The following is a 25,067-nucleotide window of genomic DNA, read 5'->3' as shown; positions in this document are numbered from 1 at the left end:
CCACATTTCACGTGCTCAATAGTTACATGTAGTCAGCTACTACCATACTGGACAGATACAAAATATTTTCATCATTGCAGAAAATTCTGTTGGGTAGCACTAAAGTAGACTATAAAAATACCTAGAGAAGAAATCTTTATAACCAAAAATGTAAAATTTGTAACTTCTGTTTTTAAATCTTTTGTATATAAAACTTGCCAAGAAAAAAAATTTTAAGATAGTAAAATACTGTAATGATGTGTAATTAACACACTAGAGAGCTATTCTCTATACTAGCTTATTGACAGTTACAAAACATTCAAATATATTATTTATAGGAAAACAGTAGTATTGCTTTCAAGAAAAGAAAGGCATTTCTAAAGAACAGAGGCAGACTCCTTTACAGAAATAAAAGTGCATTTTTGGCCTTAAGATTTATCAAATTATATTACTGAAGCTAGTCTTAAAATGATGCTTGTGGAATTCAAAAGTGTTTAGATGGTTATGTTAACAGAAGCAATAGAAAAAAATCTCTGTATCAAATAATGGCTATGATTCAAAATAATACATTCTAAAAAGTATACGCACTTTACAAATAAATAATTCTGATATATTAACAAAATACTATTTCCAAATCACAACAGGAAGATTAAAATAAGTGTGTATGTAATAGAAGTTACCATCAAAATTTTAGATTGGGCAGCCTATGAGTCTAAATCTAGAATATATGTTTCCTTGGACCAAAATAAAACAGAACTCTAAGATCAAAATATGTGCTTTATTATTATCAAATATGGAGAAAACAAGATCTCCATGCTGTGCTACAAAGCATAAAAATAACTTAAACTCCATTTTGAAATTATACCTTGAATTTACTTTGACACAGTGGTAAGTTCTGAATTTTAGATACTACAGTGGAAGAAAGGACCAACTCTTTAACAAATTGCAGGTACATAAATGGCAGGAGATTTCGGAAATTTAGTTATTTCAATGACTTATTGCCAAAACAAACAAAAACAAAATAAGGCAATGTCCTTACGGATGAGAAGGATCTGGTGTTTGAACAGACTTACGGATGCCCAATGCTAGTAAACCCTACGAAGAAGAAGAAAAAAAGGTGAATAATCATTAGCAAGATGGAGAGTATAATATGGTAAAGCCAATGTGGAGGGGTGCAGGCTGACAGTGACAAAGAAACACTCAACATATGCATGTCCAATGGCCCAGCAATTCTGGTTTCTAGTACTTACCTTAGAAAAATAAAGATGAACTCAAAGGGGTTCAAAACACCATTGTTTATAAAGATGAGAAACATGAAAGCAACCTAAAAAAAATCCATCAATTGGGAATGACAAAATAAATGATAAACCATATATTACTTCTACAGTAGGTTAAAAAAATAGGGTTAGAGTAGAGCTTTCTATACTGACACGGATAAAGCTCCTAGACATACAATTAAGTGGAAGAAGAGAAAAAAGCTAGTTAGGAACAGTATATACAGTACAGAATTTATGCTTTGTAGTTTTTATAAACTACATATAATGTAAAGCACAGAAAAGGTTAAAAAGAATAAGCATGTAACTATGTTTATATCTCTGAAGAGAGGCAAAAATTAAGGTAGTCTGTAATATTTGACTTTTTACAGGAAGAATAACTTGCATAGCTGTACAAGTGAAAGATAAAAACTTTAAACTATACATATTGTATATGGGAACATACATTTCTATTAAAGCTGCAAAACCATGCACAGGAATTATATATCACATTCTTTTATTTCCTTCCTTTCTTACTTGCTCTCCTCTGTCTCACTTGCCTTCATCATTTCTTCCTTCTTTCTCATTTCCACTTAGGTGATTTTTAAAGTTTTGTCCTTTGTTAAAGAGTTATCCACTGGAACTTCTCAATAGCATTATGCTTGTCCCTATTAAGTTCTTTCCATTCAAATTTGATGGAAATACAAAGCCTCTGAGTAAATTCCCTATGTAATTTTAGTTTATTAATCTGAGGCTTTTCCTTTTTTCAGCATCATATCAAATAATCAGATAAGTAAAGTTTCTAGATAATGACTTCTTCATAGATGACGTTTCCCTTAGGCTCCAAGAAATTTAATAGATACATTTTTTCTAATAAAAAATAGAGATTAAACAAATTTGAAAATATTAATACAAATATATTTTTAGGTCTTAATATTGGAAACCCTATCCTAAATACACAGAATATTATAAGCTTTTACCACTGGATTCCATGGGAAAAGGGAGCAAACCACCTAAAATATACATGATTTTTCAGGGAATTAAACTAAGAGAATGAGAGTAAATTGAAAGGAAGATATAACTCCCTTACACCCTGTTATGGTTTGGCTGTGTCCCCACCCAAATCTCGTCTTGAATTCCCACATGTTGTGGGACCTGGTGGGAGGTAACTGAATCATGGGGGCAGGTCTTTCCCTTGCTGTTCTTGTGCTAGTGAATAGTCTTATGAGATCTGATGGTTTTAAAAAGAGGAGTTTCCTTGCACAAGCTCTCTTCTCTTGTTTTGCCACCACATGTACGTGCATTTCACCTTCTGCCATGATTGTGAGGCTTCCCTAGCCATATGAAATTGTAAGTCCATTAAACCTTTTTTTTTTGTAAATTGCCCAGTCTTGGGTATGTCTTTATCAGCAACATGAAAACAGAATAATACAGTAAATTGGTACCAGCAGAGTGGGGTGCTGCTCTATATACCCAAAAATGTGGAAGCAACTTTGGAACTGGGTAACAGGCAGGAGTTGGAACAGTTTGGAGGGTTCAGAAAAAGATAGGAAAACGTGAGAAAGTTTGGAATTTCCTAGAGACTTGTTGAATGGCTTTGCCCAAAATGCTGACAGCGATATGGACAATAAAGTCTAGGCTGAGGTGGTCTCAGATGGAAATGAGGAACTTGTTGGAAACTGCAGCAAAGGTGACTCTTGTTATGTTTTAAGCAAAGAGACTGGTAGCATTTTGCCCCTGCCCTAGAGATTTGTGGAACTTTGAACTTGAGAGAGATGCTTTAGAGTGTCTAGCGGGAGAAATTTCTAAGCAGCAAAGCATTCAAGAGGTGATTTGTGTGCTATTGAAGGAATTCCGTTTTTTTGTTTTTTGTTTTGTTTTGTTTTGTTTTTTTTGAGGCAAAGTCTTACTGTTGCCAGGCTGGAGTGCAGTGGCATGATCTTGGCTTACTACAACCTCTGCCTCCCAGGTTCAAGCGATTACCCTGCCTCAGACTCCCAAGTAGCTGGGAATATAGGCAAGCGCCACCATGCCCACCTAATTTTTGTATTTTTAGTAGAGATGGGGTTTCACCATGTTGGCCAGGATGGTCTTGATTTCTTCACCTCATGATCCACCCACCTCAGCCTCCCAAAGTGCTGGGATTACAGGCATGAGCCACCGTGCCCAGCCCAGGCATTTACTTTTAAAATGGAAACAGCATAAAAGTTTCAAAAATTTGCAGCCTTACAATTCGATAGAAAAGAAAATCCCATTTTCTAAGGAGAAATTCAAGCCAGCTGCAGAAATTTGCATAAGTAATGAGGAGCTGAATATTAATCACCAAGAAAAGGGGGAAAATGTCTCTAGGACATGTCAGAGACCTTTGTGGCAGCCCTTTGAATCACAGGCCTGGGAGGTTTAGGAAGAAAAAGTGGTTTTGTGGGCTGGGCCTAGGGTCCCTCTGCTGTGTGCAGTCTGGAAACTTAGTGCCTTGCATCCCAGCTGCTCCAGCTGTGACTAAAAGGGGTCAAGGTATAGCTCCAGCTATTGCTTCAGAAGGTGGAAGCCCCAAGCCATGGCAGCTTCGACGTGGTGTTGGGCCTGTGGGTGCACAGAAGTCAAGAATTGAGGTTTGGAAATCTCAGAGGATTCATGGGAAACACCTAGATGCCCAGGCAGAAGTTTGCTGCAAGGGCAGGACTCTCATGGACAACCTCTGCTAGGGCAGTGCTTAAGAGAAATGTGGGGTCAGAGCCCCCACACAGAATCCCTATTGGGGCACCACCTAGCGGAGCTGTGAGCAGAGGGCCACTGCCCTCCATACCCCAGAATGATAGATCCACTGACAGCTTGCACAGTCCACCTGGAAAAGCCACAGACACTCAATGCCAGCCCCTGAAAGCAGCCATGACGCGGCTACATCCTGCAAAGCTACAGAGGCGGAGCTGCCCAAGGCTGTAGGAGCCCATCTTTTGCATCAGCATGACTTGGAGGTGAGACATGGAGTCAAAGGAGATCATTTTGGAGCTTTAAGAATTGACTGCCCCTCTGGATTTTGGACTTGCATGGGGCCTGTAGCCCCTTTGTTTTGGCCAATGTCTCCCTTTTGGAATGGCTATTATTTACCCAATGCCTGTACCCTCATTGTATCCAGGAAGTAACTAACCTGCTTTTGATTTTACAGGTTCATAGGCAGAAGGGACTTGCCTTGTCTTGGATGACACTTTGGATGGACTTTTGAGTTAATGCTGAAATGAGTTAAGACTTTGGGGGAATGTTAGGAAGGCATGAGTGGTTTTGAAATGTGAGGACATGAGATTCAGGAGGGGCTGGGGCGGAAAGATATGGTTCAGCTGTGTCCCCACCCAAATCTCTTCTTGACTTCCCATATGTTGTGGGAGGGACCTAGTGGGAGGTAATTGAATCATGGGGGCGAGTCTTTCCTGTGCTGTTCTCGTGACAGTGAATAAGTCTCATGAGATCCGATGGTTTTAAAAAGGGGAGTTTCCCTGCACGAGCTGTCTTCTCTTGTCTGCTGACATGTGAGACCTGTCTTTCACCTTCCACTGTGATTGTGAGGCTGCCCTAACCACAATTAAACTTCTTTTTTTGTAAATTGCCTGGTCTTGGATATGTTTTTATCAGCAGCGTGAAAATGGACTAATACACACCTGTACATTAAAAGTGACAGTCATTAATTCACATTATGCGTATATATGTATACACAGATATGTATTTATATTATTTTAAAAATATTCAATAAACATTCAATTATTTAAAAAATCCTTAATATTCAGTTGGCTGTGCAATGAAGTGTGAGATACCATCAACTATTTTATAAACTGAATATGGACCATATTTATTAGTTCTAACAAAAATGAGACCACCCCAACCAGTTCTCCCTCAGAGGTAAGATAGAATCAGTTATATTTGATATGTATCCTTCCAGACCTTTTTCTACACATTTACAACATAACCTCTATCAGTTACATATATATAACCTACAGAGCATTTGTTTAGTTGGCAGCATAACGAACATTAACATCTAGTAGCTAAGAAGTACTGTAAATGCTCTCTACTCCATGATTACCCTTCACCTTTCTGGTGTTCCTTAAGTATCATACTATCCAGCACCTGCATAATGGTACCTCAGAAGAGCTTTCTAGTTGTTTCGTGTGCATATAATCTGTTTACAGAAGACAGAAAGAACCACGCCTTCTTCTAAACACTTGCTACATTGCAAACTCAGGTGCTCAATAAATTCATCTGAGTTGATATTAAATGATATGAAGTGCATGATTTAACAGAAAAGCTTTCCAAAATGAACGGCAACAGAAATTGTAAGGCTAACAGTTGTAAGTGAAACCCTGTCTCTACTGCAAATACAAAAAAATTAGCTGGGCATGGTGGCGGGCGCCTGTAGTCCCAGGTACTCAGGAAGCTGAGGCAGGAGAATGGCGTGAACTCAGGAGGCCGAGCTTGCAGTAAGCCGAGATCACACCACTGTACTCCAGCCTGGGTGACAGAGCAAGACTCTGTCTAAATAAATAAATAAATAAATAACATTATAATTAGAGACACAGGTCTAATTTAAAAGTTGGATGTACTTAAGTCTCTCAAGAAGTGAGGAAAAAATATGGCATAAAAAATATTATGATGAATTAAAATTTTTAAAATATTATAGATCTGGAAAGAAACAACTTTCTGAAATACAATTTTCATCTATTCAGAAAGGTCCAGTTGAAATATTTTTCATCAAAGCCTTTTTGAAAACTCTAATTGAGACATACTCTTCGTCCAAGAATTTTCAAATCACTTGATATCATATGGTCTCAAACTTTCATTTACCTCTTGTCTTGTTGTTCAATCTTCTACAAAAATTCGTTTGTTTTTCTGGTTCCAAAACTAATACATTCTCATTGTAAAGAAATTCAAGTAGTATAGGAGAAAAGTATTTGAGTCTGGAGTATATTTTGGACTGTCTTTATACATATCTGTATATACTTTTTAACATTCCTTTGAGAATATTTTTGTGCTGGATTTCAAGGAGAAGGTTGTATGTACTTAAACATATGACCACAATTATAATGTCTTTTTGCACTTTGTTTTATGAAAATTTTCTAACGTGTGGATGGATGGATGGATGGATGGATGGATGGACGGACGGACAGAATAATTTTTAAAACCTGATAGAACTTTTTTTTTTTTGAGACAGAGTCTCACTCTATTGCCTAGGCTGGAGTGCAATGGCACAATCTCGGCTCACTGCAACCTCCAACTCCCAGGTTCAAGCAATTCTCCTGCCTCAGCCTCCTGAGTAGCTGGGATTACAGGCGTGTGCCACCACACCCAACTAATTTTTGTATTTTTAGTAGAGATGGGGTTTTGCCATGTTGGTCAGGCTGGTCTTGAACTCCTGACCTCAGGTGATCTGCCTGCCTCGGCCTCCCAAAGTGCTGCAATTACAGGCATGAGCCACTGTGCCCGGCCCTGATAGAACATTTTTAAAAACTCAAATCATCCATCATTAAGCTTTAACAATTATAAATATGTAAGCAAATACGTTTTATTTCATCCATATCTACTCCCTCATGAATATTCTGAAGTAAATTCCAAGCATCATACCATTTCATCTTTAAATATTGTGGATGAATCTCTTTAAAAACTAGGCTTTTTAGAAAATACAGCCACAAGACTATTATCAGACTTTTAAATACTAATTCCTGGCTGGGCGTGGGGGCTCACGCCTGTAATCCCAGCACTTTGGGAGGCTGAGGCGGGTGGATCACGAGGTCAGGAGAGCAAGGCCATATCGAGACCATCCTGGCTAACACGGTGAAACCCCATCTCTATGAAGAATACAAAAAATTAGCTGGACATGGTGGCGAGCGCCTGTAGTCCCAGCTACTTGGGAGGCTGAGACAGGAGAACGGCATGAACCTGGGAGGCGGAGCTTGCAGTGAGCCGAGATCGTGCCACTGCACTCTAGTCTGGGCGACAGAGCGAGACTCCATCTCAAAAAAAATAAAAAATAAAAATAAATAAACTAATTCCTTACTATTATCAAATGTAATCACATTTCCACATAGGGAGAATTTTTTTGAGGTAAATTTCACATACAATGAAATGCACAAATCCTGAATGTACAGTTTTTTTGTTTTTGTTTTGAGATGTCTAGTTCTGTCACCCAGGCTGGAGTACAGTGGTGCCATCCTGACTCACTGCAACCTCTGCCTCCCGTGTTCAAGTAGTTCTCCTGTTTCCGTCTCCTGAGTAGCTGGGATTACAGGCATGTGCCACCAGGCTCAGCTAATTTTTTTGTATTTTTAGTAGAGATGGGGATTTCACCGTATTGGCCAGGCTGGTCTCGAACTCCTGACCTCCAGTCATCTGCCTACCTCGGCCTCCCAAAGTGCTGGAATTAGAGGCATGAGCCACTGTACCCGGCCCAGAATGTACAGTCCTGTTTGTTAACAAATACACATACCCTTGAAACATATATTCCTATGAAGACATAGAACTTTTCCATCACTCCCAAAAAGCTCCCTGTGCCGCTTTCCTCCCCCACATCAGAAGCAACTATTTTTCCAATTATTTTAAACTATTAAAAATTAAAGTTCCTTGCTGGAGATACATCTATGTTGCCAGTCAGAAAAGTAGTTCTTTCTCTTTTATTGCCAGATAATATTCCATTGTATCAATTTGTTTATCTGCTGTACTGCTGAAAAACATTTGGGTTGATTCCAATTTTTTCAGCCATTATAAGTAAAACTGCTATAAACATTCCTTTTTTTTTTTTTTTTTTGAGACCGAGTCACTCTTGTCGCCCAGGCTGGAGTGCAGTGGTGCAATCTCAGCTCACAGCAACCCCCGCTTCCCGGGTTCAAGCGATTCTCCTGCCTCAGCCTCCCGAGTAGCTGGGATTACAGTGACCCACCACCATGCCCAGCTAATTTTTGTACTTTTAGTAGAGACGGGGTTTCACCATCTTGGCCAGGCTGGTCTCGAATTCCTGACCTCAGATGATCCGCCCGCCTTGGCCTCCCAAAGTGCTGGGATTACAGACCTGAGCCACCGTGCCCAGCCAACATTCTTACACAAATCTTTTGGGACCATTCATTCCCACTTCCCTTCGGTAAATACTTAGAAGTGGAATTGGTGGGTCACAGGATAAGCATATGTTTATAGGACGCTCCCAGATGTTTTCCAGAGTGGTTGTACCATTTTATTAATACACTCTACCAGCAATGTCTGGGAGATCTGGCTGCTCCACATCTTCACCAAAATTTGGCTGTCAGGGTTTAAACTTGTAGCCATTATAGTGGATATGCAGAGATGTCTTGTGGTATCAACATACATTTCCTGATCATCAATGATGTTAGCACTTTTTCAGGTGTCCACTAGCCACCATTCATGTTTCCTTACTTGTGAAGTACCTGTTCAAATCTTTATCCTTAGGGGGAAAAAACTGGGTTCTCATTTTATTACTGGATCATGGAAGTTCTTAATTCTGGATACCAGTCCCCTCTCAGAATGCTTTGTGAATATTTTCTCCCAATCTATGCCTATTATTTCCTTAAGGATGTCTTTCAATGAGCAAAAGTTTTTAATTTTGATGAAGTTTAATTTGTAAATCTTTTTATTTTACGATATTGTTTCTGTGTCCTATTTATGAAATCACTGCCTACCAGGTCTAAAAGATATTCTCCTAGAGTTTTCTTCTAGAAATCTTCATAGTTTTAACTTTTATATTTGGACTATGATCCATTTCAAACTTGTATACAGTGTGTGAAGTAGGAGTCAAGGTCCTTTTTCTCCTCATATGGATCCAATTTTTCTAACATTATTTGTTTTAAAAAGTTTCATTTCTTCACTCAACTGCTTTGATGCCTTTGCCAAAAGTCACAGGCCATGTAAATGTGGCTCTGTTGTTGGATCAATTCTGTTCCATTGATTTGTCAACCCTTATGCCAGTAACTCACTGTCCTAATTTCTATAGGTTTATAATGTCTTGAAGTTCTCCAAATTTCTTGTTTCAAGGTTGCTTTGAATATTGCAGGTTCTTTGCATGTCCATATAAATTTTGGAATTTATTCAGTTCGTCAATTGTACAGAAAAGTCTGTTCATATTATGAATGGAATTCCATTATATCTGTAAATCAATTTAGTGAGATTTAACAGATCTATGACATCCAATCATGAACACGCTATTATATCTCTCCATTTATTTAAGTTTTAATTTCTCTCAGCAACATTTTATGACTTTCAGCGTAAAGGTCTTATATGTCTTTTGCTAGATTTATCTCTAAGTATTTAATATTTTGTGATACTACTTCATATGGAATTTATTAAAATTTCCTTCTCCATTTATTTGCTGATAGTAGAAATGCAATTAATTTCTTCATATTAACTTACTGATTTTGAATGTTAAACCAACTTTACACTCCTGAAATCGTACCTAATTATGATGTAGTAGCATTTTTATATGTATATTTATATACTTATATAATTCAATCTGATTATATTTTAAGGAGTTTTGCATCTGTGTTCATGAGGAATAACTGGTCTGTAGGGTTTTTTTCTCTCGTAATGACTTTGTAAAATTTTGGGATCAGGGCCTCATTAAAGCAGTAGAAAACATTTCATTCTCTATTTCTGAAAGCCTGTGTACTCAGTATTGTTTCTTCCCCAAATGCTTGATAGAATACTCTTGATACTGTTACATAGGTTACTGAGGCTTCTTCCATTGTTTTCAATCTTTTTTGTCTATGGCTTTAGTAAGAATGTTTTCTGCTGTTACATACTCAGGTTCACTGACTTTTACCTGCAGTGTCTAATCTGCTGTTAATTCTATACAGTGAATTTTTCATATCAGACTTTTTTTTTTTTAGCTCTACAAGTTTCATTTGGCTTATTTTTCATACCTTTGATTTCTCATGTTCATATTTTCCTTTCAATACATAACTGTACTTGAAGTAGCTGTTTAATATCCTTGTCTGCTAATTCTATCATCTGTTAAGCCTGCTTATGACTGACTTTTCTCCTGGTTATGAGTCAAATTTTCCTGCTTCTTATACTGGCTATTAGTCTTTTTATTGGATGCTAAACACTGTGAATGTTATACTGAGTGTTTGGATTTTGCTGCCTTTATTAAAGAATGTGAGGCTTTGTCCTGGCAAGTGATTAAATTATTTCAAGATTGGCTTGATCCTTTAGAACTTTTAGGAAGATTTGTTAGGGAGGGTTCTAGAACAGCCTTTATATTAAGAATAATTTAGCCCTACTCCTAAGGCGAGCCTTCTACTGGCCTGGATAATGAGAACTCTCTTACCTCAGCTAGTCAGAACTTGAATGTATCCTAGCTGTGTGTCAGCACTGGGAATTGGTCAGTTACGGCTCCCTGCTGGTTCTCTGCCAAGATTCATGCTCACATCTTAGACATGTGTAACTTAACATTCAGCAAACATTCAATTCAAGGAAATCCCTATGTAGACCTCTATAGCTTTTTGTCTTTGTAGCTCCCTCCTCTGTGGAACTCTGCCTTGTAAGTTCTAGCCACCTCAGATGCCCTGAACACTGATTTCTGTCTTCTCAACTCAATGAGACTGTTATTTCCCATCCTGCTCCACTATCCCAAATATGCCTTCAAGCAAAAAGCCACAGAGATCATAGAGTTCAAGTAATTTGTTTCTTATCTCTCAGGGATCATGGTCTTATGTTGCTATTGTCCAATATACTGTCTAATTTTTTAGTTGTTTATGGCAAAAGATTAAATTCAATTCCTGTTAGTCTGTCATGGGTGAAAGCAGAAGTTCTGAACATAATATTTTGCAACTTTTTACTCAATTTATTATGGTTATTATTCCAGGTCAGTACACAGATATCTACTACATTCTTTTTAAATGCCTGAATAGCATAGAGTATGAACACTTAAACATTGTCTTCAACGTTTGAAATAAAAACTAATATTGAAACTAGTAACATCATACATATCTCCTTGCCATATGGACAAATATTTCTGTATTTCAACTTTCCTTGATAAGCTTACAAGAAAACAGAGATTATAAGTTATATATCTCCCCCTATCCCCTCTCCTCCCACCGCATGCCACAGTTGAATGGTAAAATTTTATAGAGACGGTATGCATTAAGTATATATTGAGTATAAAAATTAAGTTCAAGGTAAATACTTAGTACTAATGGCAAATGCTTGTCTTCTTTCCTTACTTTTATGAAGGGTTTTAATCCATCTGATTTGACAGTGAGTGAGACAAGTTCTCAGGCTTAATTTTTAATTAATATTGCTCTCCTTGCTCCTTATCTTCATATTATTTTTATCCTTGTCTTAAATATTCCTATTTTATCTGTGTCTTTCATTGAAGTTCTCTCAAATCTATTTTTATATAACAGGATTAAAAATAAGTAAATATTGAAAAGGTATCTTCTTAATATACCACTCTCTTTAAAATGTAATAGTGATGCACACACAGAAATTTTTATTATATTCTTACAAAAGGTTTGGGTTTCTAGTTTTCACAATTTGGGCCACAAGGGGTTTAAATGGTACTTTAATTTTATTAATACAAAAACTTTTCTCCATTTGCAAAGCCAAGGAAAGTAATTCAAATTATGAATCTAATGTGAAAGCATTTTAACCGATTACATATGATTTTACATCTTTATTCCAAAAGCTTAAATTCATGGACTATTACAGTCATTGAGAACTCATATTCAGAGACCAGATTTCTGCTCAGTGACTGATAATGTTATACTTCACATTCCATTGTCAGAGGTTCTTAAAGCATAACAACCTGCTTTAAAATACTATGATTAAATTTCTATGCACTTCGTTGCTGAAAAGTGAACTTTTATTTTCTCCCACCAGCCAACTACTGGAATCATTCAGTTTTAAAATAGATCAACTTTTAGATTAAAGCCTAAAACTATTACTTCAAAATTGATTTATAAAAAAGCTTTAGTCCTCACCTGATTACAAGTATCAGATAATGAGTGTATGGCTTCTGAGAACATACTTGCTGAACCAGTATAAATCCAGGCAAGAAATTTAAAGAAGCAGTTTAATCCATTGCTAGAAGAGAAAGATAAAACAATTTAGCATAGGTTTGGATAAAAATTTAAGCCAAAAGCATACTCAATCGGCTGTATATACCTCTATACTAGATTCTGTCGAAAGTAAAATGAGGCTAAGCACAGTGGCTCACACCTATAATGCCAACATTTTGAGAGGCTGAGGTGGGAGGATGGCTTGAGGACAGGAGTTCAAGACCAGGCTGGGCAACAAAGTAAGACCCCATCTCTATTAAATTTTTTTTAAAAACTTAGTCTGGTGTGGTGGTACACGCCTGTAGTTCTATCTACTCGGGAGGCTGAGTTGGGAAGATCATCTGAGCCCAGGAGTTCGAGGCTATACTACACTCCAGCCTAGGCAACAGAGTGAGACCCTGTCTCTAAAAAACAACAACAACTGCAACAAAAACGAGTACAATTAAAAGAATCCCTAGCCTTAAAAAACTTTCTGTTTAGGTAACAAGAGTAAAAATTTGAAAAAATATAAATTATGTACTGTTAAGAGGCATGCTATGTGTAAACAAATTACTTAAGTGTACTTTGAAGACTGGTGAGAAAAGAGGGTCTTCTATATTTCGACAAGATAAAATTTGAAAGACAATTATGTGTTTTAGGTAGATAAAAGCAGATCTGCACCTGATACTGTCCAGTGGGCCAGTGTCAAAGGCAAGATTTCAGTGAAAGTCTGTTTACTTAAGGGGGCAGATGCCAGAGGTGACTCTAAGCAGTCTCAGAGTCATACTAGAAGAAGCTAGATGCCACAATAAACACAGTTAACTCTGAGGAAGCTAGCTGCTCAGATACCAACAGTTATGACTAATATGATTTATCTCAGACGTTATGCTAGTGAGTTACCATGTTATATTACAAGTCTGTTATACAAATATTAACACCCCCATTTTATAAATGAGAGAACTGTATGTCCCCTTTTAGCTACCCTTTTCCCGTCTCCTCCACCTCAGATAACTTCTTAAAAACATCATATTTATTGTAGCTGTCAGTCTTCATCTTGTCAATGCCACCTACCATTCCATACTACTAAATTCCTGGAAACATTTTAGTATTTCTCTTAACTTCCTGGGAGCATCTGACACTATTTTCTTCTTTTCTAAAACAATGTTTATTTATTTTATTTTTTAAATTTATAATTTAAGTTTTGGGATACCTGTGCAGAATGTGCAGGTTTGTTAAACAGGTATACATGTGCCATGGTGGTTTGCTGCACCCATCAGCCCGTCATCTACATTAGGTATTTCTCCTAATGCTATCCCTCCCCTAGCCACCCACTCCCCAATAAGCCCCAGTGTGTGATATTCCCCTCACTGTGCCCATGTGTTCTCATTGTTCAACTCCCACTTACGAGTGAGAACATGTGGTGTTTGGTTTTCTGTTCTTGTTTTAGTTTCCTGAGAATGATGGTTTCCAGCTTCATCCATGTCCCTACAAAGGACATGAACTCATCCTTTTTTATGGCTGCATATTATCCCATGGTGTATATGTGCCACATTTTCTTTATCCAATCTATCATTGATGGGCATCTAGGTTGGCTCCAAGTCTGCTAGTGTGAATAGTGCTGCAATAAACATACATGTGCATGTGTCTTTATAGTAGAATGGGACTGCTGGATCAAATGGTATTTCCGGTTCTAGATCCTGGAGGAATCGCCACGCTGTCTTCCACAATGGTTGAACTAATTTACACTCTCGCCAACATTGTAAGTTTTCCTATTTCTCCACACCCTCTCCAGCATCTGCTGTTTCCTGACTTTTTAATGATCGCCATTCTAACTGGCGTGAGATAGAATCTCATTGTGGTTTTGATTTGCATTTCTCTAATGACCAGTGATGATGAGCATTTTTTCATGTTTGTTGGCTGCATAAATATCTTTTTTGAGAAGTGTCTGTTCATATACTTCACCCACTTTTTGATGCGGTTGTTTGTTATTTTTTCTTGTAAATTTGTTTAAGTTCCTTATTAATTCTAGATATTAGCCCTTTGTCAGATGGATAGATGGCAAAAATTCTCTCCCGTTCTATAGGTTGTCTGTTCTGTTCACTCCGATAATAGTTTATTTTGCTGTGCAGAAGCTCTTTAGTTTAATTAAATCCCATTTGTTAATTTTGGCTTTTGTTCCCACTGCTTTTGGTGTGTCAATCACGAAGTCTTTGCCCATGCCTATGTCCTGAATGGTATTGTCTAGGTTTTCTTCTAGGGTTTTTATGGTTTTAGGTATTATGTTTAAGTCTTTAATCCATCTTGAGTTAATTTTTGTATAAGGTATAAGGAAAGGGTCCAGTTTCAGTTTTCTGCATATGGCTTGCCAGTTTTCCCAACACCATTTATTAAATAGGGAATCCTTTCCCCATTGCTTTTGTCAGGTTTGTCAAAGACTGGATGGTTGTAGATGTTCAGCGTTATGTCTGAGGCCTCGGTTCTGTTACATTGGTCTATATATCTGTTTTGATATTGGTACCATGCTCTTTTGGTTACGGTAGCCTTGTAGCATAGTTTGAAGTCAGGTAGCGTGATGCCTCCAGCTTTGTGCTTTCGGCTTAGGATTGTCTTGGTTATACAGGCTCTTTTTTGGTTCCACATAAAATTTAAAGTAGTTTTTTTCTATTCTGTGAAGAAAGTCAATGGTAGCTTGATGGGGATAGCATTGATTCCATTAATTACTTTGGGCAGTATGGCCATTTTCATGATATTGATTCTTCCTATCCATAAGCATGGAATGTTTTTCCATTTCTTTGTGTCCTCTCTTATTCCCTTGAGCAGTGGTTTGTAGTTCTCCTTGAAGAGGTCCTTCACATCCCTTGTAAGTTGGATTCCTAGGTATTTTACTCTCTTTGTAGCAACTGTGAATGGGAGTTCACTCATGATTTGGCTCTCTGTTGGCCTATTATTGGTATATAGGAATGCTTTTGAGTTTTGCACATTGATATTGTATCCTGAGACTTTGCTGAAGTTGCTTATCAGCTTAAGGAGATTCTGGGCTGAAATGATGGGGTTTTCTAAATATACAATCATGTCATCTGCAAACAGAGACAACTTGACTTCCTCTCTTCCTATATGAATACTCTTTATTTCTCTTGCCTGATTGCCCTGGCCAAAGCTTCCTATACTATGTTGAACAGGAGTGGTAAGAGAGGGCATCCTTGTCTTGTGCCAGTTTTCAAAGGGAATGCTTCCAGCTATTGCTCATTCAGTATGATATTGGCTGTGGGTTTGTCATAAATAGCTCTTATTATTTTGAGACATGTTCCACCAATACCTAGTTTAAGATGAGAGTTTTTAGCATGAGGCGGTATTGAATTTTATCGAAGGCCTTTTCTGCATCTATTGAGATAATCATGTGGTTTTTGTAATTGGTTCTCTCTTAGTAATGGATTACATTTATTATTCTGCAAATGTTGAACCAGTCTTGCATTCCAGGGATGAAGCCAACTTGATGGTGGTGGAAAAGCTTTTTGATGTGCTGCTGGATTTGCTTTCCCAGTATTTTATTGAGGATTTCTGCATCGATGTTCATCAAGGATATTGGCCTGAAATTTTCTTTTTTTGTTGTGTCTCTGCCAGGTTTTGGTATCTGGATGATGCTGGCCTCATAAAATGAGTTGAGGAGGAGTCCCTCTTTTCCTATTGTTTGGAATAGTTTCAGAAGGAATGGTACAGCATCTCTTTGTACCTCTGGTAGAATATGGCTGTGAATCCGTCTGGTCCTGCGCTTTTTGCTTTTCAGTTGATAGGCTATTTATTACTGCCTCAATTTCAGAACTTGTTATTTGTCTATTCAGGGATTCAACTTCTTCCTGGTTTAGTCTTGGGAGAGTGTGTGTGTCTAGGAATTTATCCATTTCTTCTAGATCTTCTAGTTTATTTGTGTAGAGGTGTTTACAGTATTCTCGATGGTAGTTTCTATTTCTGTGGGATCAGTGGTGACATCCCCTTTATCACTTTTCATTGTTGTCTATTTGATTCTCCTCTCTTTTCTTTTTTATTAGTCTGGCTAGTGGTCCATCTATTTTGTTAATCTTTTCAAAAAATCAGCTCCTGGATTCACTGATTTTTTAAAGGGTTTTTTGTGTCTCTATCTCCTTCAATTCTGCTCTGATCTTAGTTATTTCTTGTCTTCTGCTAGCTTTTGAATTTGTTTATTCTTGTTTCTCTAGTTCTTTTCATTGTGATGTTAGGGTGTTGATTTTAGATCTTTCCCACTTTCTCCTGTGGGTATTTAGTGCTATAAATTCTCCTCTAAACACTGCTTTAGCTATGTCCCAAAGATTCTGGTACACTGTGTCTTTGTTCTCATTGGTGTCAAGGAACTTATTTATTTCTGTCTTAATTTAGTTATTTACCCAGTAGTCATTCAGGAGCAGGTTGTTCAGTTTTGATGCAGTTGTGTGGTTTTCAGTGAGTTTCTTAATCCTGAGTTCTCATTTGATTGCACTATGGTCTGAGAGACTGTTTGTTTTGATTTCTGTTCTTTTGCATTTGCTGAGGAGTGTTTTACATCCAATTATGTGGTCAATATTAGAATATGAGTGACGTGGTGCTGAGAAGAATGTAAATTCTGTTGACTTGGGGCGGAGAGTTCTGTAGATGTCTATTAGGTCCGCTTGGTCCAGAGCTGAGTTCAAGTCCCAAATATCCTTGTTAATTTTGTCTTGTTGGTCCATCTAATATTGACAATGGGTGGCGGTTAAAGTCTCCCACTACTACTGTGTGGGAGTCTAAGTCTCTTTATATAGGTCTGTAAGAACTCGCTTTATGAATCTGGGTGCTCCTGTATTGGATGCATATGTATGTAGGATAGTTAGCTCTTCTTGTTGCACTGATCCCTTTACAACTATGTAATGACCTTTGTCTTTTTTGATCTTCGTTGGCTTAAAATCTGTTTTATCAGACACTAGGATTGCAACCCTCCTTTTTTTTTTTTTTTTTTTTTTTTTTTTTGCGCTTTCCATTTGCTTGGTAAATATTCCTGAATCCCTTTATTTTGAGCCTATGGGTGTCTCTGCACGTCAGATGGGTCTCCTGCATACAGCACACCAATGGGTCTTGACTCTTTATCCAATTTGCTAGTCTGTGTCTTTTAACTGGGGCATTTAGCCCTTTTCTATTTAAGATTAATATTATTATGTGTGAATTTGATCCTGTCATTATGATGCTAGCTGGTTATTTTGCTCATTAGTTGATGTAGTTTCTTTACAGTGTCGATGGTCTTCACAATTTGATATGTTTTTGCAGTGGCTGGTACCAATTTTTCCTTTCCATATTTAGTACTTCCCTTCAGAAGCTCTTGTAAGGCAGGACTGGTGGTTATAAAATCTCTCAACATTTGCTTGTCTGTAAAAGATTTTTCTTCTCCTTCGCTTATGAAGCTTAGTTTTGGCTAGATATGAAATTCTGGGTTAAAAATTCTTTTCTTTAAGAATGTTGAATATTGGCCCCCACTCTCTTCTGGCTTGTAGGATTTCTGCACAGAGATCTGCTGTTAGTCTGGTGGGCTTCCCTTTGTGGAAAACCCGACCTTTCTTTCTGGCTGCCCTTAACATTTTTTCCTTCATTTCAACCTTAATGAATCTGATGATTATGTGACTTGAGGTTGCTCTTCTCGAGGACTGTCTTTGTGGTGTTCTCTGTATTTCCTGAATTTGAATGTCTGCCTGTCTTGCTAGGTTGGGGAAGTTCTCCTGGATAATCTCCTGAAGAGTGTTTTCCAACTTGGTTCCATTCTCCCGGTCACTTTCACATACACCAACCAAACGTAGGTTTTGTCTTTTCACATATTCCCATATTTCTTGTAGGTTTTGTTCATTCTTTTTCATTTTCTTCTCTAATCTTATCTTCATGCTTTATTTCATTAAGTTGATCTTCAATCTCTTATATCCTTTCTTCCGCTTGATTGATTTGACTATTGGTACTTGTGCATGCTTCACAAAGTTCTTGTGCTGTGTTTTTCGGCCTATCAGGTCATTTATGTTCTTCTCTAACCAGTTATTCTAGTTAGCAATTTCTCTACCCTTTTTCAAGGTTCTTAGCTTTCTTGCGTTGGGTTGGAACATGCTCCTTTAGCTTGGAGGAGTTTGTTATTACCCACTTTCTGAAGCCTACTTCTGTCAATTCGTCAAACTCATTCTCCGTCCGATTTTGTTCCCTTGCTGGTGAGGAGTTGTGATCCTTTGGAGGAGAAGAGACATTCTGGTTTTTGGAATTTTCAGCCTTTTTGCACTGTTTTTTCCTCATCTTCGTGGATTTATCTAACTTTGGTCTTTGATGTTGGTGACATTCAGATGGGGTTTTTGTGTGGACATCCTTTTTGTTGAGGTTGATGCTACTCCTTTATGTTTGTTAGTTTTCTTTCTAATAGGCCCCTCTGCTGCAGGTCTGCTGGAGTTTGCTGGAGGTCCACTACAGACCCTGTTTGCCTAGGTATCAACAGCAGAGGCTGCAGAACAGCAAAGATTGCTGCCTGTTCCTTCCTCTGGAAACTTCATCCCAGATAGGCACCCACCAGATGACAGCCGGAGCTCTCCTGTACGAGGGGTCTGTTGACCCCTGCTGGGAGGTGTCTCCCCATCAGGAGGCATGGGGGTCAGGGACCCACTTGAGGAGGCAGTCTGTCCCTTAGCAGAGCTCAAGCGCTGTGCTGGGATATCCACTGCTCTCTTCAGAGCCAGCAGGCAGGAACGTTTAAGTCTGCTGCCACAGTCGCTCCTACCCCCAAGTTTTCTGTCCCAGAGAGATGGGAGTTTTATCTATAAGCCCCTGACTGGGGCTGCTGGGCCTTTCTTTCAGAGATGCCCTGCCCAGAGAGGAGGAATCTAGAGAGGCAGTCTGGCTACAGCAACTTTGCCGAGCTCTGGTCGGCTCTGTACAGTTTGAACTTCCTGATGGCTTTGTTTACACTGTGAGGGGAAAATCGCCTACTCAAGCCTCAGTAATGGTGGCCTCCAAACCCCCACCCCTGCTCCACCAAACTCAAGCATCCCATGTCAACTTCAGACTGCTGTGCTGGCAGCCAGAATTTCAAGCCAGTGGATCTTAGCTTTCTGGGCTCCGTGGGTGTGGGGTCTGCTGAACTAGACCACTTGGCTCCCTGGTTTCAGCCCCCTTTCCAAGGGAGTAAAAGGTTCTGTCTCTCTGGTATTCCAGGCACCACTGGAATATTAAAAAAACTAGTCTAGCTAGCTTGGTGTCTGCCCAAATGGCCGCCCAGTTTTGTGCTTGAAACCCAAGGCCCTGGTGGTGTAGGCACCTGAGGCAATCTCCTGGTCTTCAGGTTGTGAAGACCATGCATGGGAAAAGTGTAGTATCTGGGCTGGAACGCACAGTTCCTCACGGCACAGTCCCTCATGGCTTCCCTTGGCTAAGGGAGGGAGTTCCCTGACCCCTTGCACTTCCCTGGTGAGGCAACACCCCACCCTGCTTCAGGTCACCCTCCGTGGGCTGCACCCACTGTCTGACCAGTCCCAATGAGATGAGCCAGGTACCTCAGTTGGAAATGCAGAAGTTACCCACCTTCTGCATGGATCTTGCTGGGAGATGTAGACAGGAACTGTTCCTATCCAGCCATCTTGCCAGACACCCCCCGGCTGGCTATGTATTTTATTTTTTAAAGACAGGGTCTTGTTCTTGCCCACGTTGGAGTGCAGTGGTGTAATCACAGATTACCGTCGCCTTAAACTCCTGGGCTCAAATGATTCTCCTGCTTCAGCTTCCTGAGTAGGTCTACAGGCGCACATCACCCACCATGCCCAGCTAATTAAAAAAAAATTTTGTAGGTACAAGATCTCACTATGTTGCCCATGGTGGTCTTAAACTCCTGAACTCAAGTAATCCTCCTGCCTCAGCCTCCCAAAGCCTGGGATTCCAGGTGCGAGCCTGTACCAGGCCTGCTATTTTCTTAAAACATGCGCACCTGTGGTCCCAGCTACTCGGGAGGCTGAGGCAGGAGAATTACTTGAACCTCGGAGGCGGAGGTTGCAGTGAGCCGAGATTGCGCCACTGCACTCCAGCCTGGTGACAGAGTGAGACTCCGTCTCACACACACACACACATACAAAAACAAACACTGTCTTCCCTTGGCTTTCATGACATTCCTTGACATGGTTTGGCTCTGTGTCCCCCAGAAAATCTCATCTTGTAGCTCCTATAATTCCCACATGTTTTGGGAGGGACCCAGTGGGAGATGACTGAAGCATGAAGGTGGGTCTTTCCAGTGCTGTTCTCATGATAGTGAATGAACTCACGAGATGTGATGGTTTTTAAAAATGGGAGTTACCCTGCACAAGCTCTATTTGTATGCTGCCATCCACGTAAGACACAACTTGCTCCTCTCTGCCTTCCACCATGATTGTGAGGCTTCCCCAGCCACAGGAACTGTAAGTCCAATTAAACCTCTTTCTTTTGTAAATTGCCCCGTCTCAGGTATATCTTTATCAGCAGCATGAAAATGGACTAATACACTCCTGGTTTTCTTTCTACTTTTTTTCCTTACTCCTCCTCAATCTCCTCTGCAGGCACTTTTTCCTCCACCTTTTTCTTAATGTTAACATTCCTCAAGGAATTCTTCCGGAGAGCTTTTTATTCCTCATACTACATATACATACATTCCTTAGGTGATCTTTACTTTTATGGCTTTAATTATACTCTACATACTAAAAACTATCAACTCCATATCTCTAACCCAGATTTCTCTCCTGAGCTTCAGACCAATATATATTAACAATAATACTTCTTAAGTACATATCTTAGAGCAGGTACTATGTTAAGCACTTTTCACACATACATCCCTCCAATAAGAAAAGCTATAATCACTATCCCTGTATTACTAGTGAAAAGAACCCTGTTGACTCTCTTCACCTGGGTGCCCTAAACACACCACCAGCTCAAATATGAGCTCATCATTTTCTCTGCTCCCACCCTGCTCCTCCTTTCAGTGTTCTCCTCAGTGAATGGTACGTTATTTACACAACTGTACAAGCCAGAAACCTGGTCACTATCCTTGAACATACCTTCAAAGAAGTTGAAGCTGTCCATGTCTATCTGTACCACCACTATTTGTAGTTATGACATCATTATCCCTTGTATTATAAATGCCTTCCTCTAGTTTAGTGTCCCTCCAATCCTTAAAGAATTACATATTATATCTTCATATTTTCAGATCAATGATATCTGATATTTTACATATATATTTAAAAATAAAAGAACTAATGAATTATTAAATGATTTCATACATCCTAAAATAAATTAATCAGAAAAATAGATAAAAGGTGAACAAAACAATAGAAATCAAGAAGATAGAGGGGAAAAGGGGGAGGCAAGGCCGGGCTCAGTGGCTCACACCTGTAATCCCAGCACTTTAGGCTGAGGTGAGCAGACCAAGAGGTCAAGAGATCGAGACCATCCTGGCCAACATGGTGAAACCCCATCTCTACTAAAAATACAAAAATTGGCTGGGCATGATGGCGTGCGCCTGTAATCCTAGCTATTTGGGAGGCTGATGTAGGAGAATGACTTGAACCCGGGAGGCAGAGATTGCAGTGAGTTGAGATTGCACCACCACGCTCCAGTCTGGCGACAGAGCAAGACTCTGTCTCCAAAAGAAAAACAGAGGAGACAAAAATAACAATTATGTTCTTCTGAGATAAGTGGAATAAAGATAATAAGCACAAAGATATTATTCAGTAGCTGTAACCCAGGTTGGTTCAGCTACTCTAAAAATAACCTTGGCCAATCTAACTTCTTTAAAAAAGACTTCTATCAACTCCAATAAAAATAAGAAAGGATTTTCAGGTAGCAACTATTCTTAGATCTAACTACATCAAAAATATACAGAGAATGAGCATGGGTGTCTATATGAATTCATGCTTTCCCCATATATTGTCAGTAATAAATACTTATTCAATTTCCTCCTAAAACAAAATAAACCTCAAACTCTATAGCTAGCTACTAGGTAATAAGTTTACATATTCACGGATATACACATTTAAAAGAATATATTCTATTTCACAAAGCTTATTTTTCAGTACTTACATGCAAATTGCAACCATCACCACTTTTCCTGGTCCCTTAAAAAACACTGATGCCGTTCTGGAGCGTGGCTGTAAAAAAATGAAAACTTTTTTTAATATCTCCAAAATTTTGCAGAGAAGCACGATAACTGGTGGCTTTGACAGACCAGAAAAGTTTCCTCTATCAAAACTTCTGAATTACGTTACTTATTTTTCTCTAGAAGTTCTTGTTTAGAAAGTGGAAAGATTAAAACAGACAGCATATCTGGGTCTCTTTCCGGAATCTTGTTTATTTTGTTTCCTTGTAATTCATGCCCTGCCTTCTTACAGAAAGGATCTGAGTTGGCTATATAAAAACTAGTAATAAAGTAGAAAAATGCACTGAGCTGAAATTCATATGCTCTAAGAATGTGTGAAATCAGACACCCCAAATTCTGTATTGACCTGCCTTCAGAGCTAAGTGAAGGAACAACACAGGGATAAACCTTGTCCATGTGGTCTCAACTTTTACTTCGATTTGTAAGCCATAAACTCTAACTATGGGTCTAGATTTCTGAATTATACTGTTTATTGATAACAAACAGAATATATGTTTTATTATAACAAGAATCTATTGTATTCTTTGGTTGAATAGAGAAAAAACTCAATGAAATTATTATGGGAATAACAGAATGCTGCTTAAGGTGAAACATAAGATTTCTTTAGAAGAAAGGTTTGGGAACTCATGGGAGGGGCAAAACAGGGAAAGGAAATGAGATCTTTAAGATCAGAATAAGAAATAATAAGAAAAAAAATAAGGAAAAAGATTCACTGGGTTCAAACCACTTTAGTAAAGAAGGCTGCAGCAAAAGGGAAGATGTGTTGGTAGTAACTAGGAATAATGATAAGGCACAAGGACTCTAAGAAGAGAATAAAAATTTGGAAAAACAAGAGATCACAAGGAACCAGGATGCAAAACCTGCTTGGGAAGCATCCTGTAAAAGCTACTCAAAAATTCCATAATCAGGCCGGGTGCAGTGGCTCACGCCTGTAATCCTAGCACTTTGGGAGGCCAAGAGGGGCAGACTGCTTCAGCTCAGGAGTTTGAGACCAGTTTGGGCAACATGGTAAAACCCCATCTCTACTAAAATACAAAAAAATCAGTCGGGTGTGGTGGTGGGTGCCTGTAATCCCAGCTACTCAGGAGGCTGAGGCATGAGAATCTCTTGAACCCGGGAGGCGGAGGTTGCAGTGAGCCGAGTGGGCAACATAGCAAGACTCTGTCTCAAAAATAAAATAAAATAAATTAAATTAAATATTAAAAAATTCCATAATCAGAGCAATTGGAGAACTGCCCCTTTTTGAAGACCAGGACAGTAAAATGTTAGAAATTAATGAAACTGGATAGCCAATATCTATTTTTTCTATTTTTATATATCTTTGAAAATATTCACAATAAACAAGGTTCTTTAATATTGGTACAAGTGGAGAAAATTTGGATAGATTTCAGAGAGAACTACCAGGAAAAGAAGCATAAATTGTTCAAAGCATTATTGATGCATTTCAAGGTGATACTATTGTGGAGTTAAATATATTAAGCAGAGATAAAGGTACTTCCAATTTTCTGAAGTACTATTCAAGAAACTCATGAATTAGAAATAGAAGGGAAGGCATGGGAAACTAGAAATATATTGAAGGGAGAATTATTATGCAAGAAATTAAGTACCAGAGAGGCAGACCCAGAACATTGTGATTTCATATATCTCACTGGAATTCTCATGAGTTAAGAATATATTGGAAAAACAAGTATCTGGGTCAGAAATAACAAAAAAAAAAAAAAAAAAGAACAAGGCATTTAATTTGTGCAAACAGGATTAGTTTAATTTGTGCAAACAGGATTAGCCTTATGTTTCAGAGAGGAAAGCAACCATCTTCAGTGGGAGAACAACCATTCCTTAAGGGAACGGGGTATAGTAGAGGGAAATGAAATACTAATTTTATCCTAATGTCCCTGCAAAAAAGGTTGTAGTAGCAAAAAAATTCGATTCAAAACATGGAATATTCAAAAGCTGACCAATATTAATCTTCTAAAGGCCTGAAATAACAAGAGATTTCATAAGTCAACCGCTACTATTAGAAAATCTGGTGAGGATGATTCTCCATGTGAAACAGATGTGAAGGCGAGGAGTGAATCTTCCCAGGAGGCAGGTCTCACCAGCATAAGTTATCCCAGCACAAGAGGCAATGGCAGTAGCCCTTTAGGCATGAGAGTGAAAATGCTGGCTCACAAGACATATGAAGGCTCTACCAGAGGAGAGTTCACATCTTCAGGGCAGCACTGGGGTGCCAGAAATGCAGGGATCAAAGGGGAAATGGAAATTAAGAGGTCTTGAAGATAATAAATGGAAAAGGAAAGCATATCAAATAAGATTTGGCTAAAATTATCATCACTGCCAATGTCTAAACTTTGCAAAAGGGGTGCAATGTCTCAAATGCCACTAGAGAGAAGAAAATGTGCATAGGTAGCTTTTTATCCAAATATGACATTAACTTCTTGATAGGAGATCCTTCCCAGTAAAGTTTAAATGGAAAGTCAACTTGGCCATAGACTGCTTGGCATCTTAAAGGTGCTGGGGACTTTGGTAAATCATTTCAGTGGAGTGGTGGAGTTGAAAGCCCAATTGGATTAGGTTCAGGAGAAAATAAGAGGTAGAACAGTAAAGGCAAACTTTCTATATGTGTCCCAATATTAATTTTCTTCTAGTAGGAAG

The 25,067-nt window shown here is 38.6% G+C and overlaps 1 protein-coding gene across 3 annotated transcripts in view; it reads right to left on the bottom strand.

The window, feature by feature from the left end:
* SLC30A9 (solute carrier family 30 member 9) overlaps positions 1 to 25,067 on the bottom strand; it is a 104,956-nt gene that overhangs the window by 26,986 nt on the left and 52,903 nt on the right. For all 3 annotated transcript variants that reach the window (XM_025385143.1, XM_025385141.1, XM_025385142.1), the window contains exons 8-10: positions 22,340 to 22,407; positions 12,200 to 12,302; positions 1,019 to 1,074 (exon numbers count right to left, since the gene is read on the bottom strand). In XM_025385143.1, coding sequence (XP_025240928.1) covers positions 1,019 to 1,074; positions 12,200 to 12,302; positions 22,340 to 22,407 — 227 coding nt within the window. The remainder of the gene's footprint in view (positions 1 to 1,018; positions 1,075 to 12,199; positions 12,303 to 22,339; positions 22,408 to 25,067) is intronic.

This window comes from Theropithecus gelada, chromosome 5 (assembly GCF_003255815.1).
Source record: "Theropithecus gelada isolate Dixy chromosome 5, Tgel_1.0, whole genome shotgun sequence".
Taxonomy (NCBI): Eukaryota; Metazoa; Chordata; class Mammalia; order Primates; family Cercopithecidae; genus Theropithecus; species Theropithecus gelada.
Note: the sequence above shows the minus strand (reverse complement) of the source record. Positions and strands in the feature narration are given on the sequence as shown.